At 37.1% G+C, this 21,137-nt stretch overlaps 1 protein-coding gene across 1 annotated transcript in view; it reads left to right on the top strand.

The window, feature by feature from the left end:
* The window catches only part of LOC119794366 (glucosidase 2 subunit beta-like), a 165,061-nt gene extending 145,291 nt beyond the window's left edge, over positions 1-19,770 (top strand). The window contains exons 12-13 of the mRNA XM_038301890.1: positions 15,210-15,279; positions 19,677-19,770. Of these exons, the coding sequence (XP_038157818.1) occupies positions 15,210-15,279; positions 19,677-19,770 (164 nt within the window). The remainder of the gene's footprint in view (positions 1-15,209; positions 15,280-19,676) is intronic.
* Positions 19,771-21,137: the final 1,367 nt, after the last annotated feature.

The following is a 21,137-nucleotide window of genomic DNA, read 5'->3' as shown; positions in this document are numbered from 1 at the left end:
CCACGCGAACCAACAGGCCTATCGCCAGTGTTGGGAAAGTTCTCTTTCTACGTGAACTAGTTCAAAGTTCAGTTCACACATTTTAAAATGAACTAGTTCAGTTCATAGTTCATAATTCCAAAAAATGAACTAGTTCAGTTCTTTTTTTTTCATATATTGCTCAATTACACCATAGCCTACTGTAGAACCACAGACAGCAATTATTTTATCAGTTGTAACACTGAAACTGTGCGTCAGATTTCATCTTCATATCCAGTTTTGAATCCTTATCCAACCAGGGTTTACATTAGCATTGAGGGGAAAGCATTTCCCCATTGTTGCTTTAATGCTTTGTTGCTGTCCATTCACTTCACACTAGTAGCAGCTGCAGCTTTCACCCCTACAGTATATTCTCAAAAACATCAGGAAAAATGTGCTGCTTGAATGGTCTTTTTTATGAGTAATTATTAAAAGAAAAATAGGAAAGTAGTCTATAAGGTGCAAATGTTTTTTTCTTTTATTTTAATAATTTTTTTCATTTGAAATTCCATTTCAATACATACTAAAAAGGAATACTGGAATCCTGGAAAATTATACCAGGCAGGTTTAACAAACAAGTTACATGGATAGTAAAACCCTCAAGAACAGGGGTCTTCTATGTTTTCCAGACCAAGGACCCCCAAACTGATGGTGAGATGGAGCGGGGACCCCCTAACTATATATATTGTATGAAATTGTGTCCTATAGTCACTCTATTACAGGTGGAGTAATGTAAAGAAATTAATTTCTCCCTGGGATTATTAAAGTTTTTCTGATTCTGATTCCTGGTTGTGAAGGAAACGGTGCCCAGCTTGAAAGAGCTCCTGTGTGTCGCTGAATGTGTGCATTGATGACTGAAAGACATCTTCTGCCTCCATTTATCTGTTTACTACAGTGTGTTGATTTCATGTTAATGAGTATTTAAAGACATTTCAATTAGTGGGGGAAAAAAATTGCAGGGGGGGAATATAAAAATATCAACTAACCATGCAGACCCTCATGCAGTACCTCCGTAGACCCCCTAGGGGTCGCGGATTCCCTGTTGAAGACCTCCGCTCAAGAAGATTTTACTAACACAAACTGAGGGACCAGGCTGAGGTAGGAATTTAAGGTTACTGAAGTGCGTTTTTTTTTACTGAAAGCCGGCGGGCAAACTTGTTGCCATCATCCTCACCGACCACCTGGTCATAAACCTGTTTTAAGTGATCATACTGCTGCTTTGTCGCCTCCATGCTGCTGCAGCTTCAACACTGCATTTTGTTTTGATGACGCACGCGGCTGTAGGCTACGACGCTGGTAGCTGGTGTTGCCAGATTGGGTGTTTTTCCTGCTACATATTAAGGCTTGTTTACGGTGTGATTTAGCCGGGGTTTCGCCTGGAGGACTCTATAGAAATCTGGCAACCTATTAAACGGAGTTGAACTGAGAGAGCGTGCCGTTCACAGACACCAGAATGAACGAGTTCACAATAACGTTCATCAGGCAGTAATGCAGTACGTTCAGTTCACGTTCGCCCAAAATATGAACGAGTTCATGAACTTTCGTTCAATGAACGCGTTCAGGCACAACACTGCCTATCGCATGAGAGCAGGAGCCAGCAGAGTCAGGCAAAGGAAACACATAAGGAAGGGAACAGAAAACACATAACCATATGGACCCCAATAAAACAAAACACAGAATCATTACAATATATATATATATATATATATATATATATATATATATATATATATATATATATATATATATATATATGCACTGAACCTGTTTGTCTAACAAAAGCCTATTAAGGAAATTTTGAAATTATGCTTTATAAACAATCTTAATTAGATTTAATTATAATAAAGGGTTCAAATCGTGTGTTTGGGGTTTCCCACTAATTTTTATTTTGCATAAGAAAGGCATAGATGGATCACTTCGTTGCGTTCCAACCAACATTTTTTTTCTCTCAAGATAGATTAAGGGGTCCATCTGCACTTGTAAAAAAAAAAAATGTGTCAGTTATTGAATAATGCATTTATACGTCAAACAGGCTGTTTGTCAGCTGATCAGTAGAGTCAAACAAATGTTTGACTTCGTAACATTTGTCAATACATGCCTGTTTTCAATATTTTACTTGAAACGTTGCTCCATGTGGTGCCACTTGGTGGAGATTATTTGAAGTAGGGTATCCAAAGTCTGGCGGGATAAATGGGCAACCGAATCATAGTGTATCTATTTTTGTAAATTTACTTCCCCTTTCATCAATCCTCCAATCCCCATCCATTCTTCTGTATAACCTGTTTTTACTTTGCCACCAGGGGAGAAATCACAATGCAATGTGTGATTTTCCCAATAGAAGATGACTGTTATCAGTTTGAATGTAAAATCTCATATCCTGTCATTATTAACTCAATTATCATCATATATCTATACTTTTCTCTTTACTTCATAGTGAAAGATAGAGAACCCCATTTATCCCACTTATTTAAATAGCGTTCACATGTATCACCTGAAATCCAACCCATTTTTTCTTGCCACTTTGCTTGCGAGTACAGTCCAGTTGATTGCATCAGGCCAGCAGCAAGAATATTCAATGAGTAGGCAGTGAGATTCAATGTGGATATATGAAACTTTTTAGTATTACCCATCACTGCTGATAAATCCCTCAAACAGGTGCGGATTTCTTTCAAGTTTTTTATTGGTGAAAAATAACAATACTTTAATAGTAACCACTTCAAATTCCTTGTTGACCTGTTTGAGTCGGGACAGAGCAGCACAGAGAGGGAGGAGAAAGGAACAACCTGTGAAGACTTAGCGAGTAGCGCCAATGATCACAAAAGATCAATCTAAAACAGTTTCAAAATTTAGTTTAAGGGGATTGCGTAATTATTGCTGACTTATGATTCGCACTTGAGTGGAATAAAAAAAAGTAATATTAAATTAAAATGGAAAATAAATATTTAGTAGAGTATAGAACGGAACAGAGCATTTTCAATCATAATTGCCATGAAATAATTTCATGTTAAATGATGATGAAATATTTAAAATAATGAAGAAAAAAATCAGTTATTAATGCTACATGTCAAGAGTAAATGCTTGTTTTATTTTCCTGTCTGTTATTTTAATACACTTTTCTAAGGTGCACACTGTGTGACCACTTCCACTATAACCTTTGCTTCTGTAAACACCACAATATCCCCATCGTGGGACAATAAAGGGATTTTTCTGTTCTAAATGCTGAACCCTTTGCCTCAATACTTCTGACATTGCTTTTAATTTTGGGTTAAGGTAAACTTTGCAGTCACAAAACAACAACTTCAGGGTCACACTGTGCCCCTGAAGCTGCTCAGAGGCTCAAAAGGTTGATGACTACTGGTCTAAAGATTTAGCAGCAGTCAGCTGTGATGCAATCTTTCTTAAGGAACTTGAATATGAATATGGCATGTAAAACATTTGAGGCAAGGTGCAAAATACCAGACTTGTAAACATGAGATTTATTTAGAAGAGCAATGATGGGAAAGTGGAGATAAGTGGAGCCGAAAAATCCAGTGGTGTGAAAAAGCATTTACCCCTTCCCGATTTCCTTGATTTAGCATGTCACGTATCAAGTGTTTTAGAACACCAAATATTGTTAGAATATTAATATAACACCAGAAAACATCCACCCATCCCTTTTCTGCCAGGCTTTATCCCTGCTGGGGCTATGAGGGGTACTGGTGCCTATCTACAGAAGTCTATTGGCGAGAGGCGGGGTACAGCCCAGACAGGTCGCCAGTCTATCGCAGAGCAACACAGAGATAAACAGGACAAACAACCATTCATGCACACACTCACACCTAAGAGGAATTTAGAGAAGCCAGTTAACCTAACAGTCATGTTTTGGGACTGTGGGAGGAAGCCAGAGTACCCGGAGAAAACCCATGCATGCAGAGGGAGAACATGCAAACTCCATGCAGAAAGACCCCAGGCCCGGAACCGTTTTGCTGCAAGGCAGCAGTGCTCCCCACTGTTCCACTGAGCAGCCCGCCACAAAAACCTATAAATTTACATGTAGGGTTTTTTTAACAGGTGAAAAAAAAGATCTAATTCTTTGCAAACTTTCTTCTTTCAACATTGTAGACATTTGCCAATTTAAGTATTTATATTTTGAAATTCTGATAATTTTTGTCACATTTTGGCCCAAATTATAAAGAGTGCAACTTCAAAATATTTGGAAGCCAAAAAATATAGTTTTGTGAGAGAAAGTCATTGCATTTGTCTTTATGTTGATCAGTTATTCAATAGATTTGTTGTGTTTCAAAATGTAAGGGATTTGACAGAAGGAGATGTTACGGGGTAACATACAACCAGGCCTTAAACAACAGCATGACAAGATATTGCTTGAGTAAACTTGATATTGCTTACTCTCTTTTTTCACTACTTTGATCTGGGATGCAAGACCTTAGTTATCTTTTTTATAAGATGGCATATAAAGAAAAAATTACAGGTACAAGGGCCTAAACTGAAAACTAAAACTAGCTTTTCTTTCCCTGTCATTCCTCTAAAACTCCCTGCATTGCCAAAATGACTGTTTTTCTGCAGAGATTGTGACCACAGGATTCCATTCTTTGCTTTATTTTGAAGTAAAGAATGGTATCTTTTGGTCACCGCTCCATTTTAAAAACTTTTTAATAATTGATATGACTGTAGGTGCGCTTTTTCAGTAGTCACTTTTTCGTTGCTATTCCCTGACTGATGGAGAAACATTTGTTTATTCCAATGGTATCTATTCTTGTATTAATCATGAAACAGTGCTGTTTTTAATTTCTTTGTTTAATCCTTTTATATATTGTGTTTGGATTTTAACGGAATGAAGATTTAATCGGCCCTGTTTTTAAACTTTTTTATCACAGATAAATCTAAATGAAATCTTATTATTGGCCTGTCTGACACAACTTGATCTGTGGCTACATTTAGAAATGCTGTGTTCATATTCAGTAGTTTGGAACCTAAAGTTTCAGCAGGACCTTGAAAAACTCATTCACGTGTTCATCTTTAGTAGAACTGATAACTGCAGCAGTGCTTCAAAGTTTTGACCAAACTGTCGATCAGACTGCTGCATTTGATCCAGAATCACGCCTGCTTCTTAACCAAAATTAAAAAAGCCGAGCACATCACCCCAGTGCTAAAATCATTACACTGGCTCCCTTATCTCAGAGAACAGGTCTCAGAATATCTCTTATATTTAATAAATCACTGAATGGCTTAGCTCCGAAATACAGTATAGGCCTGCTGTCAGTGTATTAACTGCCCAAACCGCTCTGGTTTTTTGAGGTTTTCTGCCTCAAATCTATTCTGCATACCTAGTATCAGACCCAAACATGGAGTAGCACCTTCAAGCTCTTATGCTCCACTTATCTGGGAAAAACTCTGAGAAAACTGTATAAGTGCTTAAAAACATCTGTTTTGAGTGTGCTAACTAAACATAATTAGTTCAGTCTAACTTTCTCCTTTGAATCTCCATTTACTAATTGGGTGACTTCTACAGAGATGGTAGCACTGCTTCTCTACAAAGATATCAAGGTAAAGAGGGCTAAGTGCTGTGTACAGTAAAAGCATGCCATCATTTTTTATATGTATCAGCAAACTGTACTTGAAAACCAGGTGTCCCTGTTCTCTTATTACAGTTATGTACTAGTTTGTGTCAATCTGTTCGGTGAAACCTAAATAAAATGGATTAGAATATGTAGAACGGTTATTTTTGCAGGAAGTATGCACCACTTGCCCACATTTATTTGTTTTAATAACCATGGGAGGAATGCACTGGATTGTTACCCTTGAAAGGATAGACTAAATTAGATAATTTTTACTTTATCAAATGTCAGAAGTATGGCTTGAGGAGCTGCCAGCTTTCTGTCTTTCTGTGAAGTCTGAAATTGTTTTTTTCTCTTTTACCAGCTCTTGACGCTTACAGCATTTGGCACCATACCAAAAGGATCCCAGATAAAGATACTTTATGAAATGTTGCTTTCGACTGCTCTCCAGTGTGCAGCCCCAGATATGTCGAGAGCTCTCTGTTTTTCATGCACAGTTGTCCATCATGTTTGCTTTTTTTTAAACCCCACCTCCTCGCATTTATCTCACACAACTGCTCTAGTAAACATTTCTTTTTGACAAAAAAGGTAAGCACGAATGCTAAACGTGTCAGAATGCTAAAGTCCTGTGGAAACCTCAGGCTATGGGACCACCTCTCTGCTCTTCCCTCAGCGGAGAGTGATTATCACTTGCAAAACCGTCAATCGGGAGCATGTTGATTTGTACATGAGAGCGGCTTGCTTCCTGCTATTACAATGTGTTGCAAGATGACAGAGTTACCCCGGAAGGGGACCAAGTCATGAGCAGAGGAAACACAGAAGTAGGTCAGTTCCTAGTCGTTTGTTACATCATACATATTCATACAAAAAGCACCCAGTTGCTGCAGAGCAAACTCATTCCAGACGGTGTGTTTATTCTGTTCACTGAGCCCCCCTCCTGTTTTAAATGTTAACAATTACAGATCATGGTAGCCATGTAAGTTCTTGACTCCGAGCCTGAATGAATATGCAGATATAATGTTATACCTTATTGTATGGATTTCCAAATGTATTTATCAAACATCCTCGAGCAATAAAAATGCATTGGATACATTTCTGTGTTTTCTAGATGAATAGAGTATACCAAAATGTTCTTTAGCAAAATATTTTTCCCCCACTGCATTAAAATGTAATCTGATTTGAAAAAGTATAATGAAACCAGTTAAAAATAGTAATAGATTTTAAAATGCATTTTGAATTTGGGGATTTAAACACTTATCTCCACCAAATATTAAGATAAAGTTGTGAGAACCCAAAGATCACTCAGGGCACAATGAGATAGATGGTGATTTTGTTTCATTAGCAACCACGAAAATCCTGATTTAGTCAGTTTGTTTGCTTGTTAATTTTAATGGCACTATGCCAAACCCTTGAGCGTCTGAGTTTTATGGAAGGATTAAAAAAACCAGTCCGTATTCGTCACATCTCCTGGTGGTAAAGCTGCATTCCTCCACCGTGTGTGTTCATTGCCGTTTTAGCTCAGACATAAATCCCAGTTCTGCAGGCAAAATAGTTGCCAAGATACTTTTAGACATAAAAGGCCAGAAAGTAGTCTGACATCAAGAAAGATTAGCAGGGAAAAAAACAAACACACAGCTAATCTCTGATAATGCTAACGACTATTTTAACCAATTAATTTGTTTAGAATGGCTTCGTTTAGTCTTTTAGAAAATAATTAAAGATAATCAGTAACAGCACTATCTGATTAGAATTGTTTTCATGAAGAAAAAGGTTTAAAAAGTATGTCGTAACTACCGTTGCATTGATTGACAATTACTTTTGTTTACGGTAATATACAAAAATTATCATTTAAAATTATATTAAACTCTAAATATATTTGATAGCTAATTTTGAATTAGTCCTCAAACAGAGTCTGCTTCTCTAAGCCAGACATGAAAGCAGAAAACAGAAGATCACATGCCACTGGAGTAAGGTTAACGTATATTGATCTTCAGGCAAAGGTTACAAATCAATAGTTCATTGCTGAAATATTTCAAACGTAAACTCTGACAGCATTGTCTGGATGAGGATTAACGTTTATCTTTTCACCACTCAGAGAGAAGTCACACTCCAAATTTTCCATAGAAAGTTTTGTTTTCAATTGTCTTAAATTATCCTGAAATAATCTAAATATTCAAAACACTGGATTAAGTTTTTTTTTGTTTTTTTTATCTTCCTAATTAAGACAAAAAGCTAAACAACAGTTAAATACTGTACTTTGATATTGATAAGAAGTGCTATTAGCTTTGAAGAATTTGTCTCCATTGCTGTGCACACAGGTGCAGCTGGTTCTCTAGCCCTTTTTGATTCCTTTGAAGCTGATTTAGACACTAGTTTGGTGTTAATTTATATTTGAAGTACAACTCAACCAAAGTTTATGACAGTCAGAGAGAGTTTGGTTTCTAATAAATCACAGAGGCTGAAATCAACACCCATTAGATGACGACTCCTGTCAACAACAGACTGGCGCAGCAGAATGAGGGGAGCAACAGTCAGGAGAAAATCTTATGCCTGTAAACAAAATTCATTAATTTGGATGAAATCTGAAGGGAAACAAAAGTGTAGTAATAAAAAGAGTAAGCATTAAAATGGGAAAAAAGTTACTTTTAGTCTAGAATAAGGATTTGGAAATCTTTTGGTGTCAGTGTGTCATAATATCAGGAGTATTTTGTATGGATATCTATTGATGATCCCCCAAACCCATGGATAGGAGGGGGCGGCGTTCCAGAATCTCTGAGCCAGCCAACTACTGATTCAGCTCAGTCCTGGTGAACAGAACCTTCTTTTTATCGCGCATTTTGTTTTCTCAGTGGTGAAGATGATGGAGAGAATCCTCAGCCCCATACAAGGACTCTGTGGCAAAAGGATTGTGGGATTGTTCTTGCCGTGTTTGCGTCGCTGTTAGTGCCACTGGCCTCTGTAAATCACAGCCTAGGGCAGGGCAGGCCCATAAACCCCCAAATGTTCTGTGGTCTTCTGGGCCGCTCCTTCCAGTATGAAAGTTTTAAATATCGAACACTACGAATGGCAGAGGGAAATCCCCCACAAACTGGCTGCAACAGATAGCTCTAGGCGGGGATTTCCAGGGCTTTCTTGCTTAGAAATGTGTTAAAACAATTTTTCCAACTTGCAGATAAACAACCAGAGCAACAAAGCACACACAGCACCACAGTTTCATCCCGCGTCTGACCAACCATTGAGCATTTGCACGTTTTTGCAGCCCACAATCATGTCTTCGGTGTGCATGTATGGAGGACCAGATCTACCTTATTTAAAAACAAATACAATATGTATATGTATAAATAAATGAATGAATGCTTAATAAATAAGCAAACAATTAATTGCCCCCCAAAAAACAATAAACAAATAAATGTAGGTTGAAAATAAAATTATACAGTAAGACATATTTGTATATATCTCATTTAATTAGCTTCTTTATTTGTTTGCCTTTGTAATAATAACCTTATTTATTTATTGTCCTTTATAATTTTCAACTTTATTTATTAATTACTATATATTTTTAAGTATTTATCTATGTGCACGTGCAAATATTTTTGTCTGTATTATCCTTCCTTTGTATTTTTTTTACCCTATTTATTTCTTCCATGCTATTTATTTCTGTCAGTCGTTTTTACATTTCTGTTTGCATTTCTACCTCATTATGCAAATGAGGAAGGGGTGTGTATTAGAGGGTCAACTTCTGCTCATTGGTTGGTTAGCATTTTACTACATCAGTCAAATCTACAGGAGGGGAGTAGAGTCTGAATTCAAGTCTGAAGACACTGGCCGTTTCTCAATTCATAAGAACGGGAGTACGGACTCATGTCCTCACCAAGTACGTTCTTGAGAAGAACACAGGTAAATATTGACTTGGGGAGAACGGGAGCACGCTGCATGAATATGGGTCAATTGGAACAGAAGCGTTTCTCATTGTATAATTTTATTTCTACCTACATTTGTTTGTTTATTGTATTTTTGGGGATTTTTAATTGTACGCTTCTTTATTTATTGAGCATTTATTTATTTCTGTATTTATTTTTAAGTATGGTAGAGCTGGTCTTCCATATGAATGCAGCATAAGTGAAGTAGAAAACAGAAAAGAATGGGCACTGTAAGAGAGCTGTTAAGAAATTTTTTTCTTCGCCTAAAATTGAAAATGTCCACATTAGTAGCTAAACATCATCTTGATTTTTTTTAAAGAGGGAATTTCCTGCATTATTAAAACCGGATTTGCAGGGATGGATCAAATAATACACTATTTCCGCTATCCCGCAGTAAATTTCAGGCCCTGTAAACTTGTTTTTGGATGTTTAGCGTTTCTTCCAATAAATGAAAATTTTGCAGCAACAATAAACACTTACCTCATAAAGCCAGTTTAAAAGCTTTATATTTCTGCATTTCTTTTAGCATTGTCCTGAGAAGGGCAATAAATATGCCCTTGTATACAGTCTCGGCATTAGATAATACAGTTTTTCAGAACATGTTAAACATTACAGGTGAAAGAGAAAATGTTATTTGTTGTAATTGAAGCCCCGCAGTTCTGGCTTTTGTCGGCTCATACAATGATAGCTGTAGTCAACGCATTCATTCTTAATTTCAGTACACCCTCGCTGCTGTGCAACGCTTGTCCTTCCACCACTTTAGGAAAAAGAGAAAAAAAAAGAGTTGCAGGAGAGCGTGGGAGAATGAATAGAAACTGAGTCAGTCACAAGGCTAGTTATTCACTCAACCCTAATACAATCAGACACTCCAACACAGCGATTATGCGGAGGGCGAGATTGACCTCTCCTCAACTCCCGGAAGCCTGAGCTTCACTTTCAGAATCGCTTCTGTGATGTGGACAGAAGAAGAGGATTGAAAGAGAAGAAAAGAAAAGCTTTGACTTGTCTGTTAAAATATTGGGTTATGGCTTTAATCTGAAACTCATTTCACTTCTAGTGACTCTTCACTATTGATTAATCTTGGATTTTGCTTCCCTACAAATTTAAAAGCTTTTAAAAGGAAAATGGTGTTTTTACAGTGCTTTTTAAGCTTAGTTAAGCCTTGGCAATCAATTTTAGGGTTTTAAATCAGTTCCAAACTTTTACCAGAGTAGGTCCTTATTCCAGCTCTCAACTGATCTTTTGGGAGAAAAGGAAAAGCAGCAGGGAGTAGATGGACAGTAGGGGATTTTTCTATTATATTATGATCAATTATATTCTGTTCTATTTTACTCTATTCTAGGATTTGTGATTTAGCATTTGAAAAATAGTTGGTCATCCGGACAAAAAGAACAGGGCCTCCTGATATTTGTTGCCTTTCCTCTATATTAGGTTATAATGATCTTTTGCCTAAATGATAGTCAGAGTAAGCTCTTGAACTAATGAGAGATTCTCATAAAATAGAGAATGAGAAAGGAGGTGAGGGTTCCAGAGAGGCAGTCATTTTAAGCTTCTGCTAAAATTATTTAATCAAATGAAAATAGTGGAGTCAACAGAGGACTTAGGCATTGCAACCTAGTCTAAAGTGCACTGAAACAAACATGGAAGCCTTTGGTTTGTTGCCTTTATTTAAAGCAGTAGACAACTAAGCACCCTCCTACATTCTCTTGCTGGTTTATATCCTCTCCAACCAAAGGTGTGTGTTACTTTAGTGAAGCACCGGCAAACAATGGTGGCCTCTGCATCGGCTTTATGTTATCAAGCACAGCTATGACGGCGCGTATCACCAACTCTCTGAGGATTCTTTTCTTAGTGCTGCCGAGGAATTGTTTCGCCTATCGATCCACTCGCATGTAAACACGGTATCATCGGTCTGGCTCATGGTATGGATACACAGGAGATTTTCAGCTGGGGAAAGGAGGAGACTTTGCACACTACACAACGTGTTAGTCCTCTTCTATTTTTGTACACTGCCTCTGTGATTTAACAACTCTCCTGATGGCTTCTAGTAAAGTGCTGTACAGTAGAGAAAAATATGCACTGGCCATCTTAGTTTTACTCTGAATTTCTATGTCTTAAATTCTCAACATAAATACATGTTTCAACTATGTTTGAAACCTTAGCGATGGTGTTAAAATATAATTCAAAGTCAGGGTTTAAAATCACGTCATGCATGGGATTATGATGTGATTATCCTTAACTGATAATGTAATGCTGGGAGCTATCAATAGAGGAAATGCTTGCCATTGGTTATAGAGAGCCCATCAACTGGTGCAGAGACCATAGAAAAGGCAGGCTATGCCCCGTTCCCTGCTCTGGGTCATTCTTTCTGCCTGGCTGCTCTTCCCCATTGCTAACCAACAGTCACCACTCCCTCCATGTACAGCAGGACTGCAGCGGTGGGTCAGACGTCTCCCACTTGGGACTCAATGTTTCCTTTCTTTCTATTGCTGAGCCCAGTGCTGGTTGTGTGTAAGTGAAATGTCAAGAGAGAGCTGAGGAGAACATGTCTGTGGGTAAGCTGGTTATTTTCAGTGCTTCAGAGATGACTAAGAAGTTATTTTTCTATTCAAGCACCAATATTCATTTTGGTGCTTTAAAAGTGGCCATGATCTTAAAACACTCCACTTCTGTGTCAGGTTTTCCAAGAAATACGTATTTGGAGAATCATGCAATGAAAGGAACATGCTAATTGGTATACAGGCCAATGCTGTCACAGCTTCCCAGTTGGTCGCTGCGCCCAAACAGATTTCTATCCGTTGCCACAGAGCTTGGCCCCCGGTGAGAGTTCCTCCGACGTCAGAAGCGAACCTGTGTGCTTTTAAAAAACCCACTAAATCCACATGGCCAACAGCACCAGGTGGTTAAATTGGAGACTGTCCTGACTTCTATTTTCAGCCTTCGTCTTTCTTTGCCTTTCAGCCCTTTTTTGTCCGCATTTAAGGGCTGGCATGATTCAGGCACCAATATGCTCTCTATGTTTTTACTGTAAAGTAATTGTATTCCACTTTTAATGATAAAAGATTGCAGCTACTGTATGTGTACATACTTAATTGTTGGGATGTCACCAGGTAACGTTGTCTTTTTGCTTCCTATATTAATTTATATGAGCTTGTTTACCTCTTCAGTTATTATTTGCATTGACAGGGTATTCAAGCTGTTATTATTGAACATGTCAGACACTGTGTATATTTGCTGATATAGTGAGAAATGTTCTAAAGCTTTAGACAAGAATCCAATAGGAGCTGTAACTCTCTTTATTTAATTATCCAAGAATTATTGCCGTGCTGATGTTACTTCACATCTAGAAAAAAGACCATCACTTTAACAATGCCATAGCTTATAAAACAAATATGACTGATTTATCTATTATAAATGTGATAATAAGGTAAGAAAAGCGGGATTTAATTATGCGTAGTGTACAGATCTTAACGATTTGTAAAAAAAAAAGCTTTGACAGCAATTCATATTTCACTGCAACACAATAGTTTGGCAGTGAAAGATTTAGAAGTTATAATCATTTTTAATGCCTGGCTTCAGGGAACTTGATATTTGAGTCAGATAAAGTTTGCGTTTGCAAAAAGTTTATTGCAAGCTGAAAATGATTAGGAATACAGGCAGGCAGACTGGTTGTAGGCTTGAACAAGCAGAAGATTGGAGAATCAACTGGTGATTAGGGCTGGGTAAAAAAACGATTTAATCGATTTTGAATCAATTCAAAATTTTTGCAAAATTTATGTCTAGGGAATGAGATCGATTAGTTTTATGGTGACGTGTGTGACGTTCACATTCAAATGAGCAGGAAAGATGCACTCAAGATGACTTCAAGGCAGACAGCTGCAAATATAGCCAATAGGTAGACTGAAGAAAATGGGGGCTGACCAGCAAACACCCTGTAGTTGTTACAGACAACGCTGCAAATATGGTTTGTGCAGTGAAGGTAATGCAGCTCATGCATGTCTGCTGTGTCCCCGCTATGTCACGTCTGCTTGCTCCAGTGAGGCTTTTTAACTTTTCACAAACAAATTTGCAGTTTTGAGACAGTTTTGTTCACATCTCAAGTTTAAATTGATTTACAAGATTGCACTCTGTGTTTAATATGACAGGAAAAAATAAATACATCAGTGTTTTGAAATACAGTTGAAGCACTTTCATTGTTGTAAAAAAACAGATGGAATTGAAATTAATCGATTTAGAACTGCATGAATTAAAATCTAATCGATTCAGGACTTTGGCGAAAATACCCAGCCCTACTGGCGACTGGCTAAACTGAGTGATTGCAGGCCTGAAAAAGCAGATGACGACTGAACAGAGAAGAGGGAGACTTTGAGCAGACTGCAGGCGGCTGGGAATCCAGTGAGGGTAGACTGAGCACAGGAACACAGGAAGGCTAGTGGTGCACACTCACACTGAATGAGTCTCATGCAGACTAGGAGGAGATATTCTGGTCAACACTGGCCGAGAGAGGGACTTAGGGAAATAGGTATGATAACAACAGGTAGCAGGGGCATCTGCTCACTCTAGTTAGCGTAGCAGAAACGGGCTAGCTGCCAGCCAGCAAAAAGCAGAACATGACACCTATAGTTTGGGAACATCAATAAAAGAGGGAGACTTTATCCTTGAGAGGAAGATTTGTCACAAAAGCAGACATACCCCTATAGCAGTGGTCGCTGCCTTCCTCTTTGTACAATCTCTCTAGATGTTCCAATTCTTGGACTTCACCTATCTTCTGTTTAAGTGCAATTCACAGATTACCTCTGCGATTTGACTGAGGACTGTGAAGAAAGATCATTTAATCTCTGCTCAGCCATTTTTTTAAATTGATTTAGTTCTGTCTTTTGGGACACTGTCTTACTGAAGCCACACTTCTGCATGATACAGTCCAGGTCGCCACAATTTGGAGATGGTTGAATAAGCCGACCCATTCAACTGAGCATGTCAATCTGCCGCTGGACATACAAGTGTTAAATCAAATCCGTAGCCTAGCTTCATATTAGCAAAACCTTATGAAAAGAAAAGGCCCCACAGCATCATGGATCCTTGACCATACTTGTGCATGTTTTACTCACCTTTCCTTCAGTTCAGACAGGTTTAGTAAAGAAGATGCAAGATTAGAGTTGTTTGTAAAAATATTAATGTTACCAAATTAAACAAAAAGTTATTTTTTCTATCACCTTGAGATAAAGATATGAAAACATTTAAAGATTCCTCTGCAGAGGTTGCATTTGTAAATAGGTTTGCTACAAAATGCTTCTATTCACAACACCCTACTTACTGTGCCTGTCCTTGGATTACTGTAGATACTGAATCCCATAAATGCCCCTTGAAATGTTTTCCTTACTTTGGAGAAGCTTCTTTCAAAACATAATATAATGTGCATATGAAAATGACAGAGATAAAAGTGACATATAGTAATTGCTGCAGCTCTCGCTCTGCCTCTGACTTCTATTTTTCCTCTCACAAGCTCAGTTAACACACTTTCCAGTGTGAAGAGGCTAATAAGCTCACCATTCTGCACTTATCGCACCTGAAAATAGCACGCTCATGTTTATGCGCTGCCTCTCGCAGTCCTTAAAAATACCACCCTATATTTGGAGAGTGCTGTTTGGCAACAAGCGAGGCGCCGAGTCGCAGCAACTCCGCATTGTTAATTTGTCTGACCTTTTGTTTTGTCTAGCTGCAGAGTGGGAGGCTACTGACTTGAAGAAGGTAGAGGAAGCCTACGAGACAGTCAACATGGAAATAAGGTAAGAGAAAATAAAGAATTAGAGGGGGAGGTTAGCTTCTGTTGTCACATAGTTACAGATGACTGTTGAACACTGTGTGGATAATGCATTTACTTCTCACTTAAAGTTGACTCACTTTATATACTTGTTATATATATATTGGACAATGGCGCAAAGTTTATTTTTTTACCTGTTTTGTGAACCATACTTTATCCCAATTATAGTTATTTAATTGGGATGGATATTTTTCTGCAGGTTCCCATATTTCTTTATTTTAGATTACCCAAAATAAAGAGAGCCTTTTGAGTTTTAGCTATTCAACATATGACACCCTCTTTTTAAAGAGACCAAACTAATTGGACAGTTGACTCAAAGATCACTTCATGCAGCTAAAAGACCTGAATTAGATTTTTTTAACACTCATCAAGTCATATTTATCAAAAAACGAGCTTAAATCAGATGCAACTGGACTTTCGTTCATCGGTAATTGGTGCCCTGATGTACAGATTGCTCCAGTGATATAAGTGATAAAGACTCCTTGGTAGACGTTAAAAGGTCTTTAGAAAAACTGATTAAAGTCCGGTTGCCTACTATTTAAGGCTGTTTTTTGTTTGCCATGACCCGGATGACTGAGAATTTGCTCAGCCACACAATCTTCATGTTGCCAAAACAGAACAGAAAAATTATCTGAAAAATAACTAGAGTATTAAGAGTGATCCATAGTTTGGTGAACTTATCAAGCCAAGGAGACCTGGACGTTCATAGGGGAACAGTGTTAAGCGAACAAAACTCTTCAGGAGGTAGAGATGTCAATAGTCTAGCATAAAAAGAGGATTGCATGAAAGGAAATACTGAGAGTTCACTACTGGGTGGAAGCCAGCTATACGTCTCAAGGATACAAAGCCTAAAACTATCTACATTTTCGGTTCTGAAGGATAGTTGGACAGATCCTTATCCAGTATAATGGCAAGGAAAAGTTAGAAACAGCTCATAATACATAGCGTACCACGTTATCTGTAAAACAGTGTTATGCCATAGAATAATAACACTAGGAGACGTGTGTTTGACACAGAACAGAAGCAGGTGAATGACTTCTATCTTTGGAGATAAATAAAATTAATCCTATTTGGGATTGGTCTAATGATTTGGTACCTGAAGAAGGGATTGTGTTGAATGCTTTAGCTCTTTATATTTTTGTGTAATATTTTCTTCTTTCAAGCATTGAATCAAAGCTGAAAGTCTGCACTTCCTGCTGCATCTGATTGGTTCATTAAAAATGTAATGCGACAATGCACACAATCATTGTTGGCTGTCTAAAAATATTTGTGGACACCACTTTAGCTACTGTTTGCCAGGTTTTAAATATACTCCATCCTTCTGTACTAAAGGGGTGTGGAAAAGCGCACAGTAATGAATCTGTACTGTGCAACACCTGAGGCAAAATTTAATGAAGAAAAACAAACTCTATTTGATGCCTACTGTGCTTTGCTTGGTAGGATCTTCTTAACTTGTTTTCAGTGGCATCTATGTGGGTTATCCCAAAGTATTTATGGCTCAAATTAGTAATGAGGACACAGTAATTACTTAGTTTGAGATTTTCTTTTTTGACCAATAAATGTTCCTTCTCCGGCTCTAATGTCTTTGCAAATCAATATAGAGTTAAACCAAAAAGTGTGCAAAGCACAGTTAAAATGCCAGTCTTGTAATGTCAGAATGTACGGCAATGACAATTATCTCTCTTTTACCTTAACTTTGACCTGTATGTTTTATACTTCAACTAAAACAAGTATCTTATGTATAGAAAAAGGAAAAAAATCTGCAATAACCAAGTGTTTGAACCAAATTTATCATCCAGTAGGATCTGATCAGCATGTCAAATCTTGGCTTGCATCTTTTGTGAGTTGTGAGAGTATATCTCTTGACTAGAGTCTTTTTTAAGTGAGGTCTTAGATTTTCTGACAGATTTAGTTCTTAAACCTCCAAGGAACTTTCTAATTGTTTGATTTCCTGTCATGGAGCCATTATTTTATGAAGTCTGAGCTATGTTTGGAATCATTTTGCTGAAATGAAATGAGATTCCTCTATTTCTGCATAGTTTCACCAGATCCATGGAGGCTCTTGGTCAGCAATGACTTAATTTAGATCTATTCAATTTCAATGAGAAATGTCTAGAGATTAACAAGCATGATCTTAAAATCATTTAACCTGGTGTTTTTCTTTGTATAACACAACCAGCTGGCCTTTTTATAGTGGTTTGTACAATGTTTACATCCATGGTATAGAGTAAGGCAGAATTAGTAACATTGCAGAAACTAGGCCCTTAATATCAGCCCATGAAAATGTTAACAGTGCCTAGCCTTAAAATCTAAAGGTCTTTTAAAGGGTTCATATGGGTGTAAGAATGCCTACCCTGTATTGAATATCCAGTAATAATTATTAATGATCATTTCTAATAGCAAATAACTATAATAAGGAATTAACCTTTTTAATGTTAAGAGGTCTAAAAGCTTCTTGCACAGATTTATCCTATCTTTTCATAACCAATCATGCGCATTCTGTCACTCATTACCTATTGTAAAACATGTACAGTATGCACATTTGACAAAAGTTTACTACCATAAACAAGAGCTAAGCACAGTAACTGTGGCAATCACTGAAAAGTCATTATATTTCCAGTTTACATGACATTATTTCTTTAAAAAAAGAGGAACTAAGAGCTGGAGTTGGTTTTATGTTCTTTATTTGTATTTTAAGTCCACTTTCCTCCAGTTTTTCTTTCCCATTTAATCTCTGCTGGATGTTTCCTGATGAACTGTGAGGTTAAAATGTAGCCCTAATAATAACTTCTAAATATAAAGGACATCTATATGCGGAATGAGAAGCTTCTCCTTATAAATATTTAATTCTCTGCCAATTAATGCCACTGATATATTGTGTTTTCAATACCTAATGTCTCTAATGGACCTATTTAATGATCTTCTATTATTGTTCACACAAAACTATGGCAGAAATCTCCAGAGTAAATCAGGAAATAAAACAACGTGATGGGCTTAAAGGTGGCGGAGTCAGAGGACACTCTTGACTTTACTGAACAAAACCTGCTCCCAACCATGTCAGCTTAGGGGAGAATGATACTATGATAGCAGAAGCAGAGGTTGATTAAACTGTCTTTGTCAAACGGAAAACTCAGTTTCCTTTATTTCAGGTTTAGAAAATTTATAGTTTTCAGGAAAACCTGCTTTGTGAAACGGACCCTAATGGTTCATAACCACCAACAAATTTCACACTGTCATTATCGATACAGAAAAAAAAAAACATTTAAAAAGAATATTTGAGAGAGAAAACTGATTACATACATAGTCACTTTAACAGTCACTCTAATTTCCTTTGCAAAGCTTCTGCAAGGTCATTGCTGATGTCTTTCTGCCCTGGCATGCTATTAGCAAATAAAAGTATATTTTAGAGTGGTACTTTGACAAAACTCCTGCTTTAATTGTGGTGCTCACAGTTTTTAATGATAAATTAATGAAATTTGGCATTTGGCTGCCATGTTACTTTTTAAGTAGCAAGGGTTTTACTTTCTAACAAAAGCCTGTTTTTTCTGGTACATATTTTATAATAAATAAACAGTACAGTTTTATTTAATTTAAATATTTTTTCACTCTCTGTTAAATGCATTATTGTTTTCATAATGTTCTAGCTCATTTTTGCTCCAAACTAATTACAGGTTTCTCTCTGTTTATCCTAACTGTAAATTCAGGCTTCTCTCTCTCTTTTGTGCTGTAAAAGGAAATTTACACACAAAATGAGTCAGTGCATGAATGTCAAGACCTGTGCCCTTGCTGCATATCACATGTGCACACTGTTATGCAACCTCCAATACTTCTCTGACCCCAATTCATTCCCCAACACTAACCTACCTTATCCAGAACCACCCTCCTTAGACATTTGTTAACCCCATTCGCACTTATGGGTTATGAATATTTAAATGAGGGCTTGTGCACAGTTAGAGATAGGGCTCACTTGCCTTATCTGCCATTAGTGAAGAAGAGTGGTCCTCACCAGCTTATATAATGGAGGAGTCTGCATAGGAACGGGGCTTTTAAGGGAGCACCGCATGAAACTACTATCCAAGAATTCAGTCACTAAAACAGGCAAGAGAAATAAAGCCTCACAGCCAAAAGCTCACAAGCCCTTAAGGTTTCTAAAGCAATCTTTAATAGCCTTTTAATGCTGTGCCTTTGTGTTACTAAAAGTATTTCACAATGTTATTATTATTAATATTAGAAATTTCTCATAAATTAATAATCTCCTTAAAACAGCTTTAGATCATTTGTTAAAGTATTGCTTTACATCTCTGTAAAGTATACAATTATATCCAGAGTCATAAATGCACTTTTTTGCTTTTGTTCCTGCAGTGATCTACAGAAGAAGCTGGAAATAGACTATGGGACAGATTGGGAGTATTTGTATCTGAACGGCCAATGCTACAAGCTTAAAGTTTACGAGTAAGTACAATCTGACAATCTCAGGACACAGTAATTACTTAGTTTAAGATTTTATTTTTCGGCCACAGAGTGTTCCTTCTCCAGCTCTAATGTCTTTGCAAATCAATGTAGAGTTAAACCAAAAAGTGTGCAAAGCACAGTTAAAATGCCAGTGTTGTAATGTACGGCCATGACAATTATCTCTCTTGTACCTTAACTTTATACTTCAACTAAAACAAGTATCTTATGGATAGAAAAGGGGGAAAAATTTGCCATAACCAAGTGTTTGATCCAAATTTATCAATAATAATTTCCTTAAAACAGCTTTAAATCATTTCTTAAAGTATTGCTTTACATATACTGTATACAGTTATAAATGCACTTTTTGCTTTTGTTGCTGCAGTGATCTACAGAAGATCTTTCAGTAAGGTTTCAATAGACACGCCTGATTTTTTTTTTTTTCTTAAATGGATAAAATGAAAATTGCACTCTCCATGATCCTGTAATTCAGTTTGTTGCTGAGTAACACGATGAAGCTATTAAGCAAAGTGCGCCTTACTAACTGTTCAGGTTGCACTCAGGGGTCAGCAGAGATTTCCTTTTGCTGTTACACCCCCTTGATGTTTTTGCTACGGAATGCATTGATTATAAATGGAAAATAAAGTAATTTGAAAGATCATAATGCAACAGTTTTATTTCCATTGTGACATGACATAAAGCAGAGTTGTAGAACCGATCTGTACGTTCAACAGAAGCCAGGAGCAGCAAAAATGGTGTAACTCTTATAGATTCTTGAGTTATGCTGGATAAAATTACAATATTGGCATTTTTCTTATTTTGCATAATTTTAGAATGCTCTTATATATGGTAATCCTAATCAAGTGGGAATGCTTATGCATTCCCACTTATTGTTTTTCTGTTTCTCTTTATTATCAAGTGGGAATGCTTATGCATTCCCACTTATTGTTTTTCTGTTTCTCTTTATCAAGTGGGAATGCTTATGCATTCCCACTTATTGTTGTTCACTTTAAATTTTTCTGACTCTAACTAGTCCCGCAGTTTTCAACCGATTTCAACAATTTTGGTATCAAAACGTTCAGCTCGTTCAGGAGAATTCTGCTATGTCTTTTGGTAAAGATATTTTTGGTAGTTTTCGCGTTATTCAGCTTTTTCTGCGTTTTTTTTGTCCCATTGAAATGCATGTAGAATTCTTAGATTTCAGCAAAATTCAGCTAAACCTTCATCATCTTTGACCTTTAACTACTTCAGCATACTTTCAGCTAGAAACACCATTCAACTTTTAAAATGTTTCTGTATCTTTCTGCTATTACTGTTTAACTCGGCTTTCTGCTAACTTTTACAGTTTTGCTTCAGTGAAGCTTCAAACTTTAA

Source organism: Cyprinodon tularosa, unplaced genomic scaffold (genome assembly GCF_016077235.1).
Source record: "Cyprinodon tularosa strain WSP-4 unplaced genomic scaffold, ASM1607723v1 ctg477, whole genome shotgun sequence".
Lineage (NCBI taxonomy): Eukaryota > Metazoa > Chordata > Actinopteri > Cyprinodontiformes > Cyprinodontidae > Cyprinodon > Cyprinodon tularosa.
Note: the sequence above shows the minus strand (reverse complement) of the source record. Positions and strands in the feature narration are given on the sequence as shown.